The sequence below is a fragment of the Bombus terrestris genome, chromosome 3 (assembly GCF_910591885.1).
Source record: "Bombus terrestris chromosome 3, iyBomTerr1.2, whole genome shotgun sequence".
Lineage (NCBI taxonomy): Eukaryota > Metazoa > Arthropoda > Insecta > Hymenoptera > Apidae > Bombus > Bombus terrestris.
Genome location: NC_063271.1, coordinates 5,862,201 through 5,881,097, shown reverse-complemented (window position 1 = coordinate 5,881,097; position 18,897 = coordinate 5,862,201). Strand labels below are relative to the sequence as shown.

The following is an 18,897-nucleotide window of genomic DNA, read 5'->3' as shown; positions in this document are numbered from 1 at the left end:
CGTGGAATATGAAATCCCCGACTTAAAATAATTTCATTGAGATTCGATTCTTCGTATATTCTTCAATATCAGCATTTTTCTCATTCGATATTTAGTCGACTAGTATGGCAGATCATTCCAATGAAATTCGAACAGCCTGTAGAAATAGTTCATTGGTACGATAGTTATTATTATTACATCGCGGATTTTTATGCAAGTTCGTGCTTGTATTAACATAACCAAGGAAACTTGGTCTACGTAAACATTTATCTCGCCCATTAAATATCGTAACAAGTACCTACTTAACTCTGAATATTTTTTTTTTTTTTTATGTTTTTACACATTACGTGGATTTTATACGTTCTAGCAAATACTTCGCATGAAATATTTTTTATCTTTATACGTACGCTCGTACATTTTTGTGATTTTACATTTTTCATGAACGAATAAAAATCCGCGGTCTAAATAGTTCATCGGTATAATATTTATTATTGAAACTAAAACGGGGTCGGTGTGATTCTCGCGTTTTGTATTTCGTGAAAATAACAAGCTCTCTTAACGATTATTTAATCACGAGTCTGAATAGAATTTCCAATAGATTTGCACGATTCGTACCATGTTTCCTTCTTTTTGACCGGGTTCCTTGTTTAACCACGACTCTAATCCGTACGTGTACGATTCTAATAGGAGTGCAATTAGAATATTCGATATACTTAATGGCGTTATTCAAACTGTGGCTTGAATTGGCGTTAACAACAGCGCCAGCTATAAACAGAATCCGATTCAGCCGCGTCTATCGTCAGCGTTTCCCGAGCGTCTGTGTTACCGCGCAGCGATTCTCCCGTTATATAGGGAAATCTAATTAATTTCCGTTTTGTAATGCCGAATTAACGAATTTCTCGGTGGTGGCGTCGTAACGAGCCTGGACCTGGTGGCGCGCGGCTTCAAACGCAATCCGGAGCACGTAATTCGGCTTACTTCCGCTAATGAAGGAGGCCTGCAGCGACACAAGCGAACGCGTGGACGTAGGTCAATTTCGACGTTGCATCTAGAATAATATGAGCAACGGAGCTCTGAGAGACGACGAATCGATCGACGTGCCGGACAATTCGAATTCATTCGGTTAATTCCACCGGCTGATTCGGCAGGTTTGCATGGCCAGGGGTCCTCTGTAAACGAGAGCAAATTATTGTCATACCGACGATAATTGAGCATAGCCTGCTAATAAACTGAACCGAATTGCCGACTCTTCGCGAGCGGCCGGGATTCGACCAATTGTGGCCACCGACCGAGACTCCCGCCGTCCAATAACACTCTCTCCCCGTTTATAGTAAACGCCGCGTTGCGTTTACATCAGAAATTACCGGGCCGATTTGCCCGGCCCATAAACGGGAAATACCACTTAAATGGAAAAACCTGCCACAGAACGCGTTCCCTCTTTTGTTATTGTTCGTTACAACGATGCAGATCGAATGATCGGATTCCAATCTTGTTTAATATCTCCGGTCGTTTTCGTTATCGAAATTACGGAGTTAGGAAACTCGATAGCGTCCTAATCTTGGAAGTTTCACCAGATTCGTAACTAGACTGCGGATTTCCGTGCAAATTCATATTTTTGAGAATACAGTAATTAGGAAAATGGAACCCAATTAGCTGATGTTTTCTCTATCAAGTATTACGGAAAGCACTATGCTTTGGATATTCTATAGGTAGATAATATCTTTGGTGTTTTCACTTGTTGAGTTTGAGATTGTCCGATTGAAGAACGAGTGGATGAATTTGTAATAGAAAAGTATATTGTAATAATTAAAGGTATCAGTATAATTATAATGTATAAGTTTATGCTGATTCAGATCCTTACTCTCTTAGTGTTGCTAGACTCTTAGTGTTACTAGACAATGGAATGAAAGGGAGCACGTTCATATATTTATAGCAAAAGGACATTACCAAAAAAGTTAAGCTTATAGCTTTGGCTAGAGGCTACAGGGAACATAAATAGAAATTTGTTTATTAGCTGCTTTCTTCCTAATCCTTGCAACCCAAAACATAATGTATATTCAAGGGTACAATAATATGCACCTTTCCTTATTTAGAATATTTCTGCATAATAGCAGTCTCGAGGTCACGAATATACATAAATAAAGATGTAGAGTTTTTCTTGACGTAGTTACTTCAACATGACTATTTTCCTTGCGAATTACACGGCATTCAGCTTTTCTCGTTTATTTTTCCTACTATTCCTACTTTATACCTGGTAATTGATTGCTGTATTATATAATATATCCGCTTTCTAGTAACGATTAGAATACGAATCAATCATCTTCTGTTAACTTGTAGGTACCTATTTATACTGAATTATTAACTTGGTCTATTACACCGATAACTATGATAAACTACAATTCTATTATATTTTATAGAGCAAGTAAACTTTTAGAAACTTAACATCAACCAAACAGTTTAACCACTAATTAATATTACTTGGATACCCTATATATGTCTTCGTATTATGTGTCTTCATATTTCAAGTCTCTTATAAATACATAAAAATCAATATTGCAATGCAAATGCAATATTATCTTTTCAAACCAAAGATAGAAAAGTTTCTGAATAGAAAGGGGCGATAGAAAATCACAATTTTTTCACATTTTTGGTGAAAAATTGATAGATTTGTTTCTATTCGTATAGAATTAAACAAAAAATAGAATTATAATACAAATACATTAATACATCCGGATCAGTAGCCTTTAGAATGTCGCTATACATTATGAAATCAGCCACGTGTTAAGTGGTTTCGACTGTAGACTGTCGAGTACTCAAATAATCTGCTGAAACGTTTATCAACAAAATTCAGTTACCGATTATGTGTCGATGCGAATAGAGGTAACGCACACGATAAACTGACGTGGTTTGGCAACTCTTTGTAATAGAACTAATAGCGATAGTCACTGTCGCTTGACAAGATCCAGCGCGCATTAATGTGACATCGACGAGCGGTCGGCCAATAATATCACGTTTACATGCTACAACGTAACATCCGTGTGTAATGTAGCGCGCCGATGGTAAATAGTATAACATTTATACCGGCAATTAACTTCTAATTAGTCTGCTACTACACACACGCGCCGGTTTACATTTACGCTATTCCTCTAATCTATACAACGTACAACTTCTTTTCATAAGCTTCGCATACGTATAGCAATTCTTAAAAATGAGGCAAGTTACTTTCCTTTTTCGATGCGGCATAAAAGAATCTTACACGATATGATTAACTTTGTTTTACAAAATATTCAAGTTGGAAAATTTACCGAAAATATTCAGACATCAAGCCATTGCGCGAGACACAGCCAACCAATCATTTTCAACATTCCATTCTTTGTACTAATAAACAATCACGTTTTCGCGTTTACAAAATCAATTGTCTTCTTTCGTTTATTATCTTCTATTTTGCATCTTATCCTATGAATCTAGTATTTGTTTATTAATATTATGGTATTAGACTATAGATATTACAGATGCAAAAAAGGAAAGAAAATATATTACTACAGAGGCAAGGAACAATATTTCGCTGAAAAAAGTTGTACATTTTTACAACATTCTAAAGAATTTCATAAATTCCACGACGTTGCTCCATACCGATCGATATTTATCAGTTTGAACGGAATTGTACACAGGTACGTCTGTTCGTCGAGAGCTGACGAGAATCTTAACCAGACAGGAATCCGGAAAAAATTGGAACGAGTTTTCAGGACGAAGTAAGCTTCCTTGCATCGCTAATTTTGGAAAATACGAGCATACGCTCTCTATCGTCTGATGGTATCGCGTAACCGCATTCTCTAGCAAGCTAAATCGAGAAAGGACTTTCCCGAACGGATACGCCTTCGCAAGTATCGTTGGTTACGTACAGAAGGGAATTTCATCTCGGAACACAAATTTCAACCTTGTTCCATTTTGCAGCGTTACACATCGGTTCGTTGTGCCCATATTCGCCAGGTTGTATACGAGAAAGCAAGCACGCCATTTTGAAAGAATGTCATAAGTCGTAGATTATTATTTTCTTTCTTTTTTCTTTTTTTTTTTTTTCACGCTCCGCAACCATCTTGCATGCCATGTTGTTATCTCCGCTTCTATTATTTTTGCTCTTTCCTGCTTTTCTTTACGCCGTTTCCTGTATCTCGCGTCATTGTCCTTTTCATTTTAACCGAGGAGCATCCCATCTTTTGTCCTTTCGACAAATTTTTAAAGGATTTATTTTCTTCTGCAGTCTCTGAATTCATTTTACCTCCAAACTTTTTTTCACATCGTAATGACGAATAAAAGGTAACAAACATAATAATTCTTACTCTATTGCTCCCCTATTTTGTGTTTTCGACGTCCACGTAGGTCCTGTTATTTTATCTCCGAGAGATTACGAATAGAGCAAGAAATCTGGATTACCGCGAACGTAAATATCAATTTTCACGTAACAGAATGCAAATTATCGTTCTCGTAACCTGGAATTATTATACACGCGTTTATATAAAGATGAAACGCATAACGCACTTTCCTCCTGAATCGTCTCGTTTTCCTCCGATTTTAAAGAAGAAAATAAAATACGTCTACAATATTTTATATAAAATCATTCGCTTGAACAAATTTCTCGTGCCTGAAAACCATATTTCCGTATCTCGATATATTTTTGTCATATTCGAGGATATTTTTGTCGAGTATCTATTACCTACACGTTTGCAAATATTCCGCCAAGTATAACGCAAGCATTCCACTTGCCATTGTAGTTGAAGTTGGCCTGAAACCTCGCTTCGAAATTCGCAGAAAACCGTGTTCTGGCCGAGAGCACGAAGATCCGTGGTCGCGAACACAATAATGGATCAATACCACTTACCTAACGCTACATTGTTCGTGGTTCTCGGTTCTTCCGAATAACCCAACTGTCTCTGTCTCCTTTTATTCCATACGCGGTTGTTTCTGCCGTTTAGAAGCTTGAAAACAGAGGAATGGCTACGTGAAACAACAGAAATTGTCTGCAAGTTGCCACACTTCTTCTCGAGGTTGTTCCACCTGCTTATGGCTGTGCACAGGTTTTCGCACACGTGTAAATGCACGGTACGGTGTACGTGCGGAAATATCGATGCGCTCGTGTGCACCGAAACGATGGTGATAAAGTTTGGCAAACAGCTGCGAGGAATGTATCGTCGTTATTTGTCCAAGTGCGATAGTTTTTTGTCGTTCCTTTCCCAGTCGACGTCTAACGATGTTTCATCACGTTCAGTTCTTGTTCGAATGCCTCTGAGGTTAACCGAATGGACTTTCGTAAAAAGCTTACAAATGCAAGTACTTGGAGTAACGACTCGTTTGGGCTTGGTTTATCAATCGAACTGGGTGCATCCCACGACTCTTGATCGAGCCAAAATTCAGTTCCTGTTCGAGTATTCTTAACGATCATTCGTAGAAATTTATTTTATTATTTTTTAAATTTACGTTTTAACCAGTAATTTAATTCTACTTAAAGAGATCTGTCCTTTCTTTATACTTTAGATAAACCGTTCTCTTACCGAAGCGTTCTCGTCGAAGTCGGAATGTTCTTTGTAATTATTACTATCAGGAATTTGTATTACGTTTAATCGGTAATTTAATTTTGTTTAAAGAGATTAATTCTTTACATTTTTTAGATAATCTGCTCTTTCGCCGAAGCATTCGTCGGCGCGTTCTTTATTAATATTCGTAGGAATTTAAATTACATTTGATCAGTAGTTTACTTTTGTTTAAAAAGATTTATTTGTTTCACGTTTTAGATATTCTGCTCTTTTGTTGAAGTTTTTATCGATTCTTGACGATTGTTGGTAGACATTTTTAGATTACATTCAATTGATTTAACTTTAATTTATTTTAACTTAATTTCATTTTGTTTAAAGAGATTTATCCTTTCCGCTTTCTAGATAATCTGTTCTTTTTCTCTGGGCGGATGCATAATGCGCCTCGTCGAAAGGCAGGCTGTATGTCGCTAATTTGAATTGTAGAATTCCCGTAATTAACGACACCTCAGCATCATGCATCTACATTCAAGGACTGTAGCTCACGTGCTGATGTCGTTAACTCTACGAGCAAGATTATAACACGGCAATTGCCAATGAACAGGCGACGACGCGACGCGGCCCTAATTAGTTCGAGAATCTTGATTAAAGGTCGTAGTCTTTCAGATTGTCACAGCTGCAAGCATCGTCGATAACAATTGAAAAATCGGTCGCTTTGTTTGAAACTCTTTTTCATTTTCTTATCACAGCCGTACATTATCTAGTTTCTAAACGCCTTATTTATTAAAACCTTAAATAATCTTAAATATTAAAACACCTACTACGTTACATTTGTTGGAAAATTTCAATGAATTTTACCTCTTTTTTTTGGTATTTTACATCAAGAGCAGGTATGATGCGAACAAAACCGTAAAATATTAAAATAAGTAAAAAATAAAAGTAGTAGAAAACATTCCATTTGTATCATCAACGGATACCGTAATTATGGTTGACAGCGTATTTTAATAGATTTTTAATGATTAGATTCGAAACAATTTTATTAACGTCATCGACGAAAAACGGTTTAACGAAAGCGTTGAAGCATCAAATATGGAAATAAGAGGAAATCTTATGAAACACGATAAGTGCTTTAAATTCAGAACGGACCACGTTGTATCACCATGTGTATACCCTATTTTCCATTGATCCCGACTAGTTTGAATATCATGACGGTGCCAGCTTAATGAAATTTTCGATTGCCTGTATTGCCACTGCCATAAATTTTGCATCGCCGACTGTGATTTCGTTGGTCGCTGTACGAAATCGTGCAAATTTAAAGGGAAATCGAAACAAAAGCTAATATTACTCCATTTTCGTTCTATCGAATGGAAGCGGAACATCGAAGGCTACTACGAATTTATCAGATCTATAATTTATTGATTCGCATAAATGTTTATTTCAGACGAGTCCAGATAACCGAGAAATTTATTCATTCTTTGATTGGTTTAGTTTTTTTAGCACGCGGTATTTTATTAAAATTAACCATCTCTTCCTTCGAATCTTCCCACGTTTAATAAAATATTCGCGGTCGTTTTTAAATTTAATCAAAAGAAATTTTCCTATTCTTTCCTATCGATAGAGAATGATATTTCAAATACGATGCTGTCGTAAGTTTATCGCAATAAAAATAGATAGAGGGAAGACTGGCAGCCAGCCGGATATCGAATTCGGTATAGTCAGCAGATAGGGGTTTAAAAAGTCATATCGTGCTCATAAACCAAAGCTATTTTGACACTTACCTGGCGTTGCTCTATTTGCTAGAAAATTTGCTCCACTTTGCTTAGCGAGAAATTACCTCTCTTTCTCTCTCGGCTCTCTGTCATCCTCTATCTGTGCTCACCACCCCCGAAGCCACCAGCATCCACCTCGCATCTCAGCCTCATCCAATTCCCATTGCTTGTAGTGGTGCGACGCGGCTATTCGAGCAAAAGCGACCGGGTAAATATCTTGCAGTGACGGTAAACGGAATTGAATAAACATTTTTCAGCAAATAGAACCGACAATGGTACGAATTTAAAAGTCGCTGAGACGAGCACAGGTGGTTCTCCCGCCAGCGTAGAAGCGCCGAACGGAGAAATTGCATTTCACCCTTCTTGCTTCCCTTCTATCGTCTACCTGCTATGCCGTCTTCCCCTTCCCGTGCCTTTCACGTTTCCTTCCACCTTTCGTTTTTCTTTTGCACGCGCGGTCACCGCCGGTTCCCTTTCCGTTTCCGCGAACGACGCCAACCCCCATAAAGTCACACGGCCATGATTCTCAACGATGAACTGGTCGGTCGGTGCACTCGACACTCTGAGCCAGTTATCTCCCGATTCTCGCTGGAAATTGGTTATAAATGCTAATGTACGAGCCAGCTGCGGCGCAATCTCCGATGGTGGAAGCTCTAGGAGGTAAAACGCAGCCGACGTGCAATTTTAAGGTCGGTACGTCGTGGCATTCGTCGCGTCGAAAGACGAATACTCGACTGTTGGCGGAGGAAGCGGAGGTGTTCGGAGGTGCACTCCAATTTAGGAAGTTAGGAAAGTATGCTGGGATCGCTTTGTGTACGAGAGAGAGGTAGTGTTAACAAAATGTCGAAGCGAATGCCAAGGATAGCTATCCTTGTTACGTAAGTTGTCTGAAAGAACATCCAGAGATCTAAGAACAGGGGCAAGGAATTTAGAAATTTCGTCAGCACCATGGATATCGAACGAAGTTACACAAAATTAATAAGTACGTGCTTTGATAAAAATAGACTTTAACGTTGAGAAATATATTAATTCCGTGTGAACAACGTTTCACGTCGTATTTTGCACCTAACCGTGCGAAGAACGCAAGGTGCATCGTTAGAACGACGAAACGATGTAGATATCATTAGTCGAATTGCGGAGTATTACTCGCTTGTGAAAAATTGGTAGATGTGAAAATCCATAGAATGCGCGTAATATGCAAAAATGTATAAAATATCGAAAGTACAGTAACATTTATAACGTTTAACAGACAAAATAGTTCTTTTATCCAAGTTGTAGTTTCCCAATTATATTGAGAAAAATATGTATTCGCATAAGTGTCCACGACGTAATTATTACGTAGCCGAGAAACAACTCTGACGAAATAAAAATCATGCACCGATTTGGTCCACAAAAATCGCACGTTCAGGGGTTAAAGCATTGTAAAAGGTGTTACGAATCCCATAAATCAATGTAAATAACCCTGAATCGTTTGGCCCTGGTTCGACTAGGTCCTGAGCCCCGATAAACCATAAAATTCGAACGAGTCGTCTTCGATCGTTCGCAATAAAGGAAAGAGGAAGGAAAAGGGCAAGAAACTATCGCTCGTTTACGAGGATACACAGGGATGTTCGTAAACGGGCTGTAAAGACAGAAAACGAAGAGAAAGGCGAGAGAATAGGTGTGGAACGGGTTGGAAATCGGAACGGAAGTGGAAAAGGTGAGGATCCATGGAAGCGCCGTCGCGGGGGCCGATTTACGATCGCGAGTCTGCTTCGATAGTTTGTTCTCAAGGCAAACCGTTTCTCCGCCTGTAAAAACCAAGATCGAGAACATCGATCAGGACAGACTATAAATTAGCATCGAGTTAGTATCCGACGAGTTCAAATTCATTGTCTCTTCTTTTATGTTTGCGGGATCGGGTTTCGATGTGTTTGTGGCCGTTTGTTTGCTCGGGACGCGAATCGGTAACTGGATGCGGCCAATTTTCCTGTTCAAATACGGCTGCGTATGTCTGCGAATGCTCGGTTGTGAACTACATTGGTTTCTAGGTGCCGAGTAGAAAAGAAGCCTGGCGAACGCTAAATCCGTGGAAACGTTGCTCCACGGGTATCGGGGTTTTCGGAAACCGAGATTTTCAGAAGGAAACCAGCGAAACAGGTTTTATCGCTGGTATCGAATTTTGAAGGGTTCGGCTCACGCGCGTCGAAACCACAGAGGAATCGAGGGAATAAAATTACTACTGATAACTAGCTCGAATCTCTCCCGTAAACGATCGCGATAGGAAAATTGAAAAGTCGAAGAATCTTTCTACTCGTCGTCGATCCGTTTGCTTACGAGCAAAATTAAAATTACTTTTTAATCTCTTTTTTGTTGCGTACTTAGATTTTTATATTTGACCGTATCTATGAATAGACTGTATCCTGTGTACAAGCAGCAATACTAAATTTTACGTAATATTTACTAAGCATTCCGATATATCCTGTAATATATATTTTAGAGAAATACATAATTTTTAGCATTTGCCTCTTACTAGGTTTATAAAATTTGTCTTTGAAATTGGTTTTCCAATAATCTGCATTAATTTCCCAAAGCTGTTATTCCTGATTTCAAGTGGCGTTCGCTCATCGATTCGTTAAGTTCGTTCCATCGCTTCTCGATAGAGATTAAATCAAGAGATTGTATCGAGATTAATATCAACGAGATTACCAGCGATTTTTATCACGAAAGTGACGAATAATTTTTCATCGTTCTCCGACGGAATATAATGTCTGACAAATCAGCTTCGTATTTCCCCCAATTATATAAAAACGAAGGTAACAAATAAAGGGACACTGCTAAAGATCGGTGCAACGTAACTTCATAGATTGTGTCTTTTTTTTTCTTTTTCGACGGCTGTACCGGCCGTATCACATTTTGGGAAGAATCAGAGATCCGACACTAGCCACAATGGGTTCGATATACCGGAGAAGACAGTTGAATTCGAGGTGGACGCTGGACGTTGAATTATCGAGGCAGGCCCTTTGGGAAATCGTGGAGGAGTTCTTTGGAATTTCTGTTGCCTCGTGTGCCTCCTTCGGTTACCGGAGAACCTTCCAGCGGAGGGACCATAATCGATGATCATCCTCAAATCCACTAATACAGAACTCGCGAGATCGTACAAAAGAAAGCGTAGGAAGGTTGCCGGATAAAAATGGAGGGAAGTACGGCCGGCATGGTGAATCAAGGGAGAGGAAAAGTCGATTCGTCTTAAACGGAAACCGTGACGGGTATAGCGCGATTTCTCCAGGCTTCGACATCCATAAATGCATCGCAAGATCAACCGGTTTAAAGCCCTTGGAGTTCTTGATATCCACGCGTGATTCAGGATCTGTGAGCGACTCGATGTTCAGTGATATTTAAATTCGAAGATTCCACGGAAGATTTTGTACCTTATACAGAAATGTATAGCGACGGCTCTGGCGTCACTGTTGAAATCTAGGAACGCTTCCGTGGTATTTTTAATATCGTCGTAACACAAAGCTATCGAAATTCTTCGACGATCGCAGCGAAGATCGCAGCATCAACATTTTGAATAAAGGCGAATAATAAAATCGTGATATTAATAATCGAAAGAATCACGGCTTTATTACTGATAGTTGCGTACACGCGCCTCTTTCTACGACGAAAATATCATACGCTATTGAAAGGAAACTTAATCCAAACGGAAATGTATTTAATGTATTTATTGATTTGTAATTTTATCGTTTAGTTTCGTTTCTCGAAAAGAGCTTCTCAGAAGCCAAACTGATCAACTACGCTTATTATAGGGTTTATCCATCTTCGCATTATCCTGATACGGAATTGTTATTCATGGTTATTTTTATAAATTTATTCGTCGCAAGCAGATAACACGAATAATCGTAAATTCTAAGGAAGAATTAAAAAGTAATATCTTCGATTCTTCTATGCGTTTTAATTTATGGGGTCGGTCAACATAGATATGGACGACTCGTATATTGAAACATTAAGCGTTTTAACAGCACTCTGCTGCAGAACAAAGAAAAGCAAGTATAAAATCCATTCAACGAATTCAACCTTCTTGCTTTTGTTTGCAGATTACCTCGATCGTGCGAGAGGAAAACGTCGCCAGGTTCGCGCGTCGCGGTCCGCTGATTTATTCGCCAAGCTCTGGAATGAATACACGAGAATGGCACGGCGTACAGGACACGAGCAAATTAGCGGATCGAGTGTGACCGAGTTAAGCGGCTTTTCGCGGTGAGTTTTGCTTCTGCACGTGAGCCGACGATGCGTTAAATCGACGAGCTACGACCGAACGAACGAAACTAGCAGGAAAAAGGAGGAAGCAAGAAATAAATAAATGCAACGAGGATGATAAACGATAACGACGCGCATCGTGAAAGATTCGTGCGAAACGCAGGACCACGCAGCCGCGAAGTGCATCGAGAATACTTATTCCGGAGATCTTGTTTGTCAGAATGAAGCCTTGAAGTTGTCATCCACTTGCTTGCTGGTTGCGTTTCCGTCTGCATCTCGCGGCTCTACTTGCGGCTACGTTTCCTTTTTTCCATCTTTTCTTCGCGGACGAGAGCGAAGAAGAGCGAGAAACGAGAGCACGAGAGAAGAGAGAGAATGGGAAAAGCAGGAACTGATAGCTTTACATTCAACCGGTACGAAGAAAAGTTTAAGTGACTCATGCAGACACTCTTGGAATTCACTCTACGCCGTTATTTAAGTTTCCATTTTACCGCTAACAGAGAAAAAGGCGTCGCCGTCGTCGTCGACGTCGTGTAGGGGAAGTGCTCCTACGTGTGTCACAGTGTCGTGGTTTCAGTTCGTGACACCGGATCGGATTTAATCGATTGGTACGCGCGTCGTCGAGAGACAACTCGATACTGTACGAACATCGCCCCTTCTCCGCGAGACTCGAATGGGAGTTTCAAAATTGAAATTGTTTAACGACGTATCAAAGACAGGAGGGACCACCGAAAGAAAAATTGGTCGCAAAGGATAATCGCAAATTGCAGGCAAGCGCGGTAAAACATAGCCCAACCGATGGCAAGATGTTGAAATTGAACAACGCTCTTAAGGCTCGTAAAGCAGAATTATGCGTTGCATAACGTCGGCGGATTCTTTAATAAGATCGAGTTCGACGTTATTGCACCGGCACCCATAAATATCTCTTAAACGTATGCGTACCTTAAGAGGGCAATATCCCCGAAAACGAGGATCGAGCCTTTCGATTTCGTTCTCGATAGAGAGCCTCATCCCGAGGTAGAACTAATATCCCAGAAAATATCTCAAACATCGATTTTGTCCATAGAATTCCGGGCCGCGTTCCAGTCAGGACAGCCGTCCTCTAGAAAAATGACGGGAGTGCCCGGCTCGCATACGATCGAACGTTCCCTCGGATCCTACGAAATCCCTTCGTGATCTGCTTCCGTCGAACGACCATTTTCTAAGAGGATAATAAAAATTGGCGGTGACCGTAATCGGAGTATCCCGTCATCCCGTCACGACTGTCCTTTTATTTCGAAAGCAGCAACTTTCGAGCCTGGTTTAAACGTTTCTGTCATAAACATTTCAGCGCGAGTCGTTCACAGCGTTCTACTGTACCGCGTGCCCAATGGAGTGTTTCGAACCGCGACTCGTTCGCAACGAAGAATCCGACGCTTCGACCACTTTTATTTACGCGATACCGTTAAAAGGAATGGATTCGCGGAGATCGCGCAGACGATCGCGCAGAAAATCGTCGAGGAAACTATCCACGATCAATGTCAACGACTCGATCGCGTCCAAGTAAATTGCACGACTCGAGTATGTCCACCGAGTCGTTCGTATTTCTAGGAGAAAAAATCGGCCCGACAACCTACCGGATGATCTCTAGTTGGTATCGAACACAAATATAAGAAAGGAGAGACGATCGTTTTACTCTTACCGTGGAGGAGTGACGTTACGACTCTCACGCGAGGTCAGCTCGAGGGATTTCGAAGAAGATTAGAAGGCCGTTCTTATCTCCCTATTTCTCTTCCTCGCCATCGGTTCCCTCTATCAGCGACCTAAGCTGACAAATGCGAACGACAGGCCGTGCTAAGGTACAGTTCGACAAATGATAGTCAGAGGACAGAATTGGGTGATCCGGTAGGAAGGGAAAAAATAGAATGGAGAAGGACAGCGCGAGACATTACAGAGCTTACGAGGGCTTCAAGCCCGCGAACAATGGCAATACATCGTCCTTGAAGAGATCTACATCGGACCGCTCGAAAACACATCCGTCGAGACAAGTGAGGTGCCTTTGCTTCGGCGGAGTGCCGGACAAGGCCAGCCAGCACTCCTTTCTCAAAGGTTGTATTATAAACCTTGGAATATGTGCCCTCCTCGTGGCTTACACTTTACTGGGTAGCTTCATCTTCCTTGCCATCGAGGGCGGTACCGATGCCGGGATACAACAAAGGACACTTGCTACCACAATAGCAGAGAATCAGCCTACCAGACGGAATACCACCGCTTGGCTAAAGCAAGTGAGTGCACAACTATTGATTTCCACCCGGCGGTTTTTCTTCCCTTTTTTCCTCCCGCTTTTTTCTTTTTTTTTCATTTTGCCTTTCATTGTTGCATTTTTACGGTTCACATGGCTTGAATATTTGTCACTTGCCACGTAACGATTCACGCTGTTACGAACGAACGCTCTTTCTCTCTAGCTATGTTTCATAAATTAAAGCGAAATAAATCTTATATTACTTGCTGTTACGACCGTTTGAAACGTGGACATTTTGTTACTTTCCATTCTATAGATTCCAGAGAAATTTTTTCGTGATATCGGCATTTTTGCCTATCGAATTATTTTGTACAAAATATTTTTTACTGAAAAATACACAGGCGATAAACCGAGTGGTTAACGGTAAAGATACAATCGAAAAGACTTTACCGAAAAATCATCCAATTAGCAATTGATCTTTCTTTTGAAAAGAACTATATCAGCGTTTGAATCAATGCCATTGCATTAACGTTACTCGCGTGTAGTATTGGTGATGGCGCGCTGCTGCAAATAAGCATGACGGTATTTGATTTTTTTTCCCAATTATCGCTTAAGCGAAACGGTAACGAATTTCGACTTATCGTTGCATCTTTGATCAGAATCCCGTTTTCCTACCTGAGATGACCTCAGTGAACCTGAATCAATCGAATTATCGGTGCGTTCTAGCGTTGGCGCTCCGTTTCAACGAAGTTTTATCGATTGGTCGTCGCCGACTAGTTTCTTCCTTCTTTAAAGTGATACTCGTTCCGTAGAGTCTTCTGGGTGGAAAAGATATTTCCAGTTTCTCTTCGTCTTATCCACATCTATCATGCGCTGTTATTCTTCGACGCTGATAAATTCCAATGAAAATTTTCCCTCCACGGGATTCTTCCTTTCCTTAAATCTGCAACTTTGCGTAAGCGCCTACGTACTTGAAATATATTTTCGCCAAATTGTATTTGTATTATTTTAACGAGGATATTTTTTCTTTTTGCTATTAAGGTTAATCACGAAGCACGAGCGAAGACGGTGGAAAATATATGGATAATTACGGAGAGTTTGAACATTCTTTACCGTGAGAACTGGACGAGGCTGGCTGCCCAGGAAATCGCACGTTTTCAGGATCAACTGGTGAAGAGGATCACCGAAGACATGATGGCGACCCAGAACGCCGGAACATATGTCGGAAGTTCCGCTAGTGATACCGTGACAGAAAGACGGATTCCGGAATACGAGTGGAACTTCGCCAAAGCCTTTTTATATTCTCTCACGGTGCTGACGACGATCGGTAAGTGTTTCAAGTGGAATTATACGACGATATAGATACGCTTTGATTTTTATCCAGAATACGTGACATACGATATTAATATTTGTTGCTTCGATTATATATGTATATTTATATTACATTGGTACAGTAGCTAGAACAATGAGATCAAGTATGACACGAGTAGAACATTGGCCAACTAGATTTTAATCCTCTATGAGTATTTCGTGATAGTTTTGCCAGAGATTGCTCATTCTCGAAAAATTATTTTTCTTGGTTTGCAATTTTCGTGTATTAGGTCGTCCAGAAAGTTTCTTTCGTTTTATAAGGAAATAATAGACGCACAATGTTTTTTGTTTTATATTAGTTTATTGAATTATGCACGAACATAATAATAGAAATATAATAATAGAAATGGATCATATTTAATTCAATAAAATAATATAAGAAATTGTTGTTCATCTATTATCATCTTATAAAACGAAAGAAACTTTTCGGACAACCTAATACAATGTAATCTTATGTATTAACAATTCACTGTACATAAATACATTTGCGTTATAAATACATAAATAGGACACATGCTACTTTCCTAACTGTTGAGGTTATTAGATGTATAAAGAGAGAAAACGCGTGGATAAAGTGTAAGGTACAAAATATATATATTTAATTTAATAGAGAAGTGTAATAATAAGTAGGAATAGAATTTGAGCTGGTCCAGATCCGCACGCTAGCACTGTTACCTCATAACTGAAAATCCCGAAGCCAACGTCGCCCGTCTACTGTTTATGGTCTGCCTTCATGCTAGTCTTTTGTTTATATGCTGTCGATGGCCTCTGCGCTTGAGAAAACTAAAAAGACCAGATGTAAAGTTTTCGTAGAAGTGGTGACCACTTCAACACTAACTATCACGAAGAATTTCTCTACTTTGAAGACTCATACCACGCGTTAAATCAAAAACGTATTACTACAATTTTCGACTTCCAGTCATCGATTTTTCATAGTAACGATTGATACGTCTGATCGACGACCAATCTCGTATATGTCTAGAGTTTTGCGCGTAGCAAAAGACCAGATACCTATTCGACAACTGAGAAAATATATCGTGCAATGCAACGTATACAGTTACTCGCTTTTGACTTTATCTATGCGGCCGTAAAGTCTCTTTGGTAACTTATCATCGATCTCTAGTCTCTGGTATGGCTAAATTTTATGAAAGATTCTAGTTATTCGTCTACCACGGCGCAGATTTAAATTAGCGGAGTACGAAGATACGGTACGCTATAAATCTGACAAAGCAAATTTAAACGCAAGCCGATTCCTTATCGCACGGCTCTGTTGTAAAATCTTTTACTGTTCACCTATAAAACGTTTCGAGTCTGACGGTAGCTAAGCGAAATTACATCAGGTCAAAGTACTGCGGGATAAAAATCAGAACATTGGTCGAGAAGCGAGAGTTGCAAACCCAAGATGCGAAGGCAACATCGCGATTCCAAAATTCGCAAATGACGAAGTGTCTTACCTTGCACAATTTCTGCGTATCGTCGCTTAACACATTAAGGACCAAAGATTTGTTGACGCAACGTTTCGTTTGTAGTTTTTCTTCGATCGATTTACATTATTCAGATCTGTTTCTCTAATCTAGTGACTGTGAAAAGGAAATTCAAAGATCCCCTTGCAAATAGTATTTTTTGCCACTGTTTCTTCTGTCTAGATTCCCCAATTACACGAGATTTAAAGAAGTTGAAATATGTGTAGTATTATGATCTCGCGTATTACGTATTCCTTGATCCCTAATAGACAAAGACGTTAACTGCCACGCCAATTTTATATATTTTGTTGTAACAATAGATTTCTACACCGTGAAACGTTTAATTTCAGCCAAAAATTACATCGACAATGTTATCTAAGTCATTCGTCGCGTTGAAAATTGTTTAGTCCGTGAAACCTATCCTATTTTGATCATCCTAAAAAAAAAAAAAAAAAAACAATCACGATATGATAATCAACGTGTTAAATCTTTTATCTGGAAATATTGGGTTGGCAACTAAGTGATTGCCAACCCAATATAAGTCCCCGTATTTATGTAAGTTAATTCTTGACACGCTCCGAACGAACGTAAGCGAGATTTACGAGTCCACAAAATTCGGAAATAACGTAGCCAGGGTGTACAGAAGGTTGCGGGCATCCGGTTAAAAATGAAGTATAATTTGCAATCGGAAGCTGCATTAAATCATAAGGGCGAAAAAATTTTGGCGCGTCAGATCGGTCTTGGCATTAATCGAAACAGCGAGCATCGAGATTTCGCGGATGATATCTCTGTTCGAAGGTAACACGCTCTCTCGTAAATACAAAATGAAACGACAGAGAATTTTACATTCGAACGATTCCTGATAAAACGTATCGGTTTCGCGCGCGGAAAACGCGACAGACATGCGGCGAAGGGATACGGGGGTGGAGGCAGGAGAAAAAAATAGGATAGAAGCAACAAGAGTCGGTGGTTACGAGGTCGAAAGGGTGAACCAGAGGCCGGTATAGCGAGCATCAATTTTCAAGGCAAACAAAGTCCAACATTAACGTGTAATGGCCGTGCTGTGGACTGGACTACTGTTGTCCGCTTTACATGTCAGAATGCTCGGCATACATATACGCAAACCGACAATTCCAAATCGTTCGACTTGCCGGCGTTCGAACCGAGTGACGTCACGTCCGATCGTTTACTCTGGTTATTACTGAAACAGATTGGAAGTCTATGAGTTTTGTGGATATTGCAAAAAAGGGGAGAGAAAGAGAGGGAGCAGGAGGAACAAGAGGGAAAAGTAAATAAAAGAGTCGCGAAATGAGTGAACCGCGCGCGCAGCAATAATCAGGTAGGATACGGAACAGCTTATCAAATTATTCTTCCTGTAGCCATATGTCTCTCATTTTCTTCTTTTCCTCTTTTTTTTCCTTTTTTTTTTTTTTTTTAATGTATTGGCGATTTCTTTCACGATGAAAATTCGATAATACACGATCTAATTAAAACTCTTATCGGTCCAGCATCATATGCTACTGTTCAGAAGTGTCAATCAATTGAAAAGGTTTTTGTAGTATCCATACTTTCGAGGCAATATCTGACACATATCAATATCAGCGTCCTGAAATATCAAATTCGAGTATTTGCGATTTTATCAAGCCATGATTTTCAATCGGGGCTCAAATATTTTTCAAACATGTAATATCTGATTATTTAGTTAAGAGCACTGACCTCTTTTCCCCTCGGACTGTCAAACAATAATAATAATAATAGCTATCCGGTGTGAATACGCTATCTTGAACCAAATATGATATACCTTTTGGTCTACCACGGAAATTATGCGTGTCGTGAGATGGAAAAAATTGGAAATCGCTGTTGTAAAGTATCAAACCAATACATAAAATATCGATAATTTTGTTAGGTAATAAACAGAGATATCGATACTTCCATGAAGTATCAACTATACATATTGACTCGATGTTTGTATCGGTTTGCTATTGCTCGGAAAACATTCGTATTGAAAATTGATATCAGTAATCTGAAAGTTACGATATCTTCCGATATTTCTCGCGCAATTGTTGAAACATCATCGATATGTGTCGGTATCGATCCGATGGTTGTTTACGAACGGTAGTGCGCTCCTGATGAAATTTATACCATGTTTGGTTTAATCGTTAGCGTGATGTCCGTTAGCATCGAATTAACGTTCGAATGCCATTTGGCGAAGGGAAGGTGTTCTTTAGAGATTGGCGGGGCGGCGGGGTCCGATCGACTTTAAAATACGTATAACCTGCACACTGAATGATTCGCGTTTTAAAAAGCGTAGATTTTTGTTGCACCGAGAG

General features: G+C 39.8%; 1 protein-coding gene across 9 annotated transcripts in view; it reads left to right on the top strand.

Annotated features, from left to right (window-relative positions):
- LOC100648390 (TWiK family of potassium channels protein 18) overlaps positions 1 to 18,897 on the top strand; it is a 287,911-nt gene that overhangs the window by 217,101 nt on the left and 51,913 nt on the right. For all 9 annotated transcript variants that reach the window (XM_012320543.3, XM_012320542.3, XM_012320541.3 and 6 more), the window contains 2 exons: positions 11,353 to 13,776; positions 14,775 to 15,060. In XM_012320543.3, the coding sequence (XP_012175933.1) occupies positions 13,417 to 13,776; positions 14,775 to 15,060 (646 nt within the window). In that variant the 5' untranslated portion in view covers positions 11,353 to 13,416. The remainder of the gene's footprint in view (positions 1 to 11,352; positions 13,777 to 14,774; positions 15,061 to 18,897) is intronic.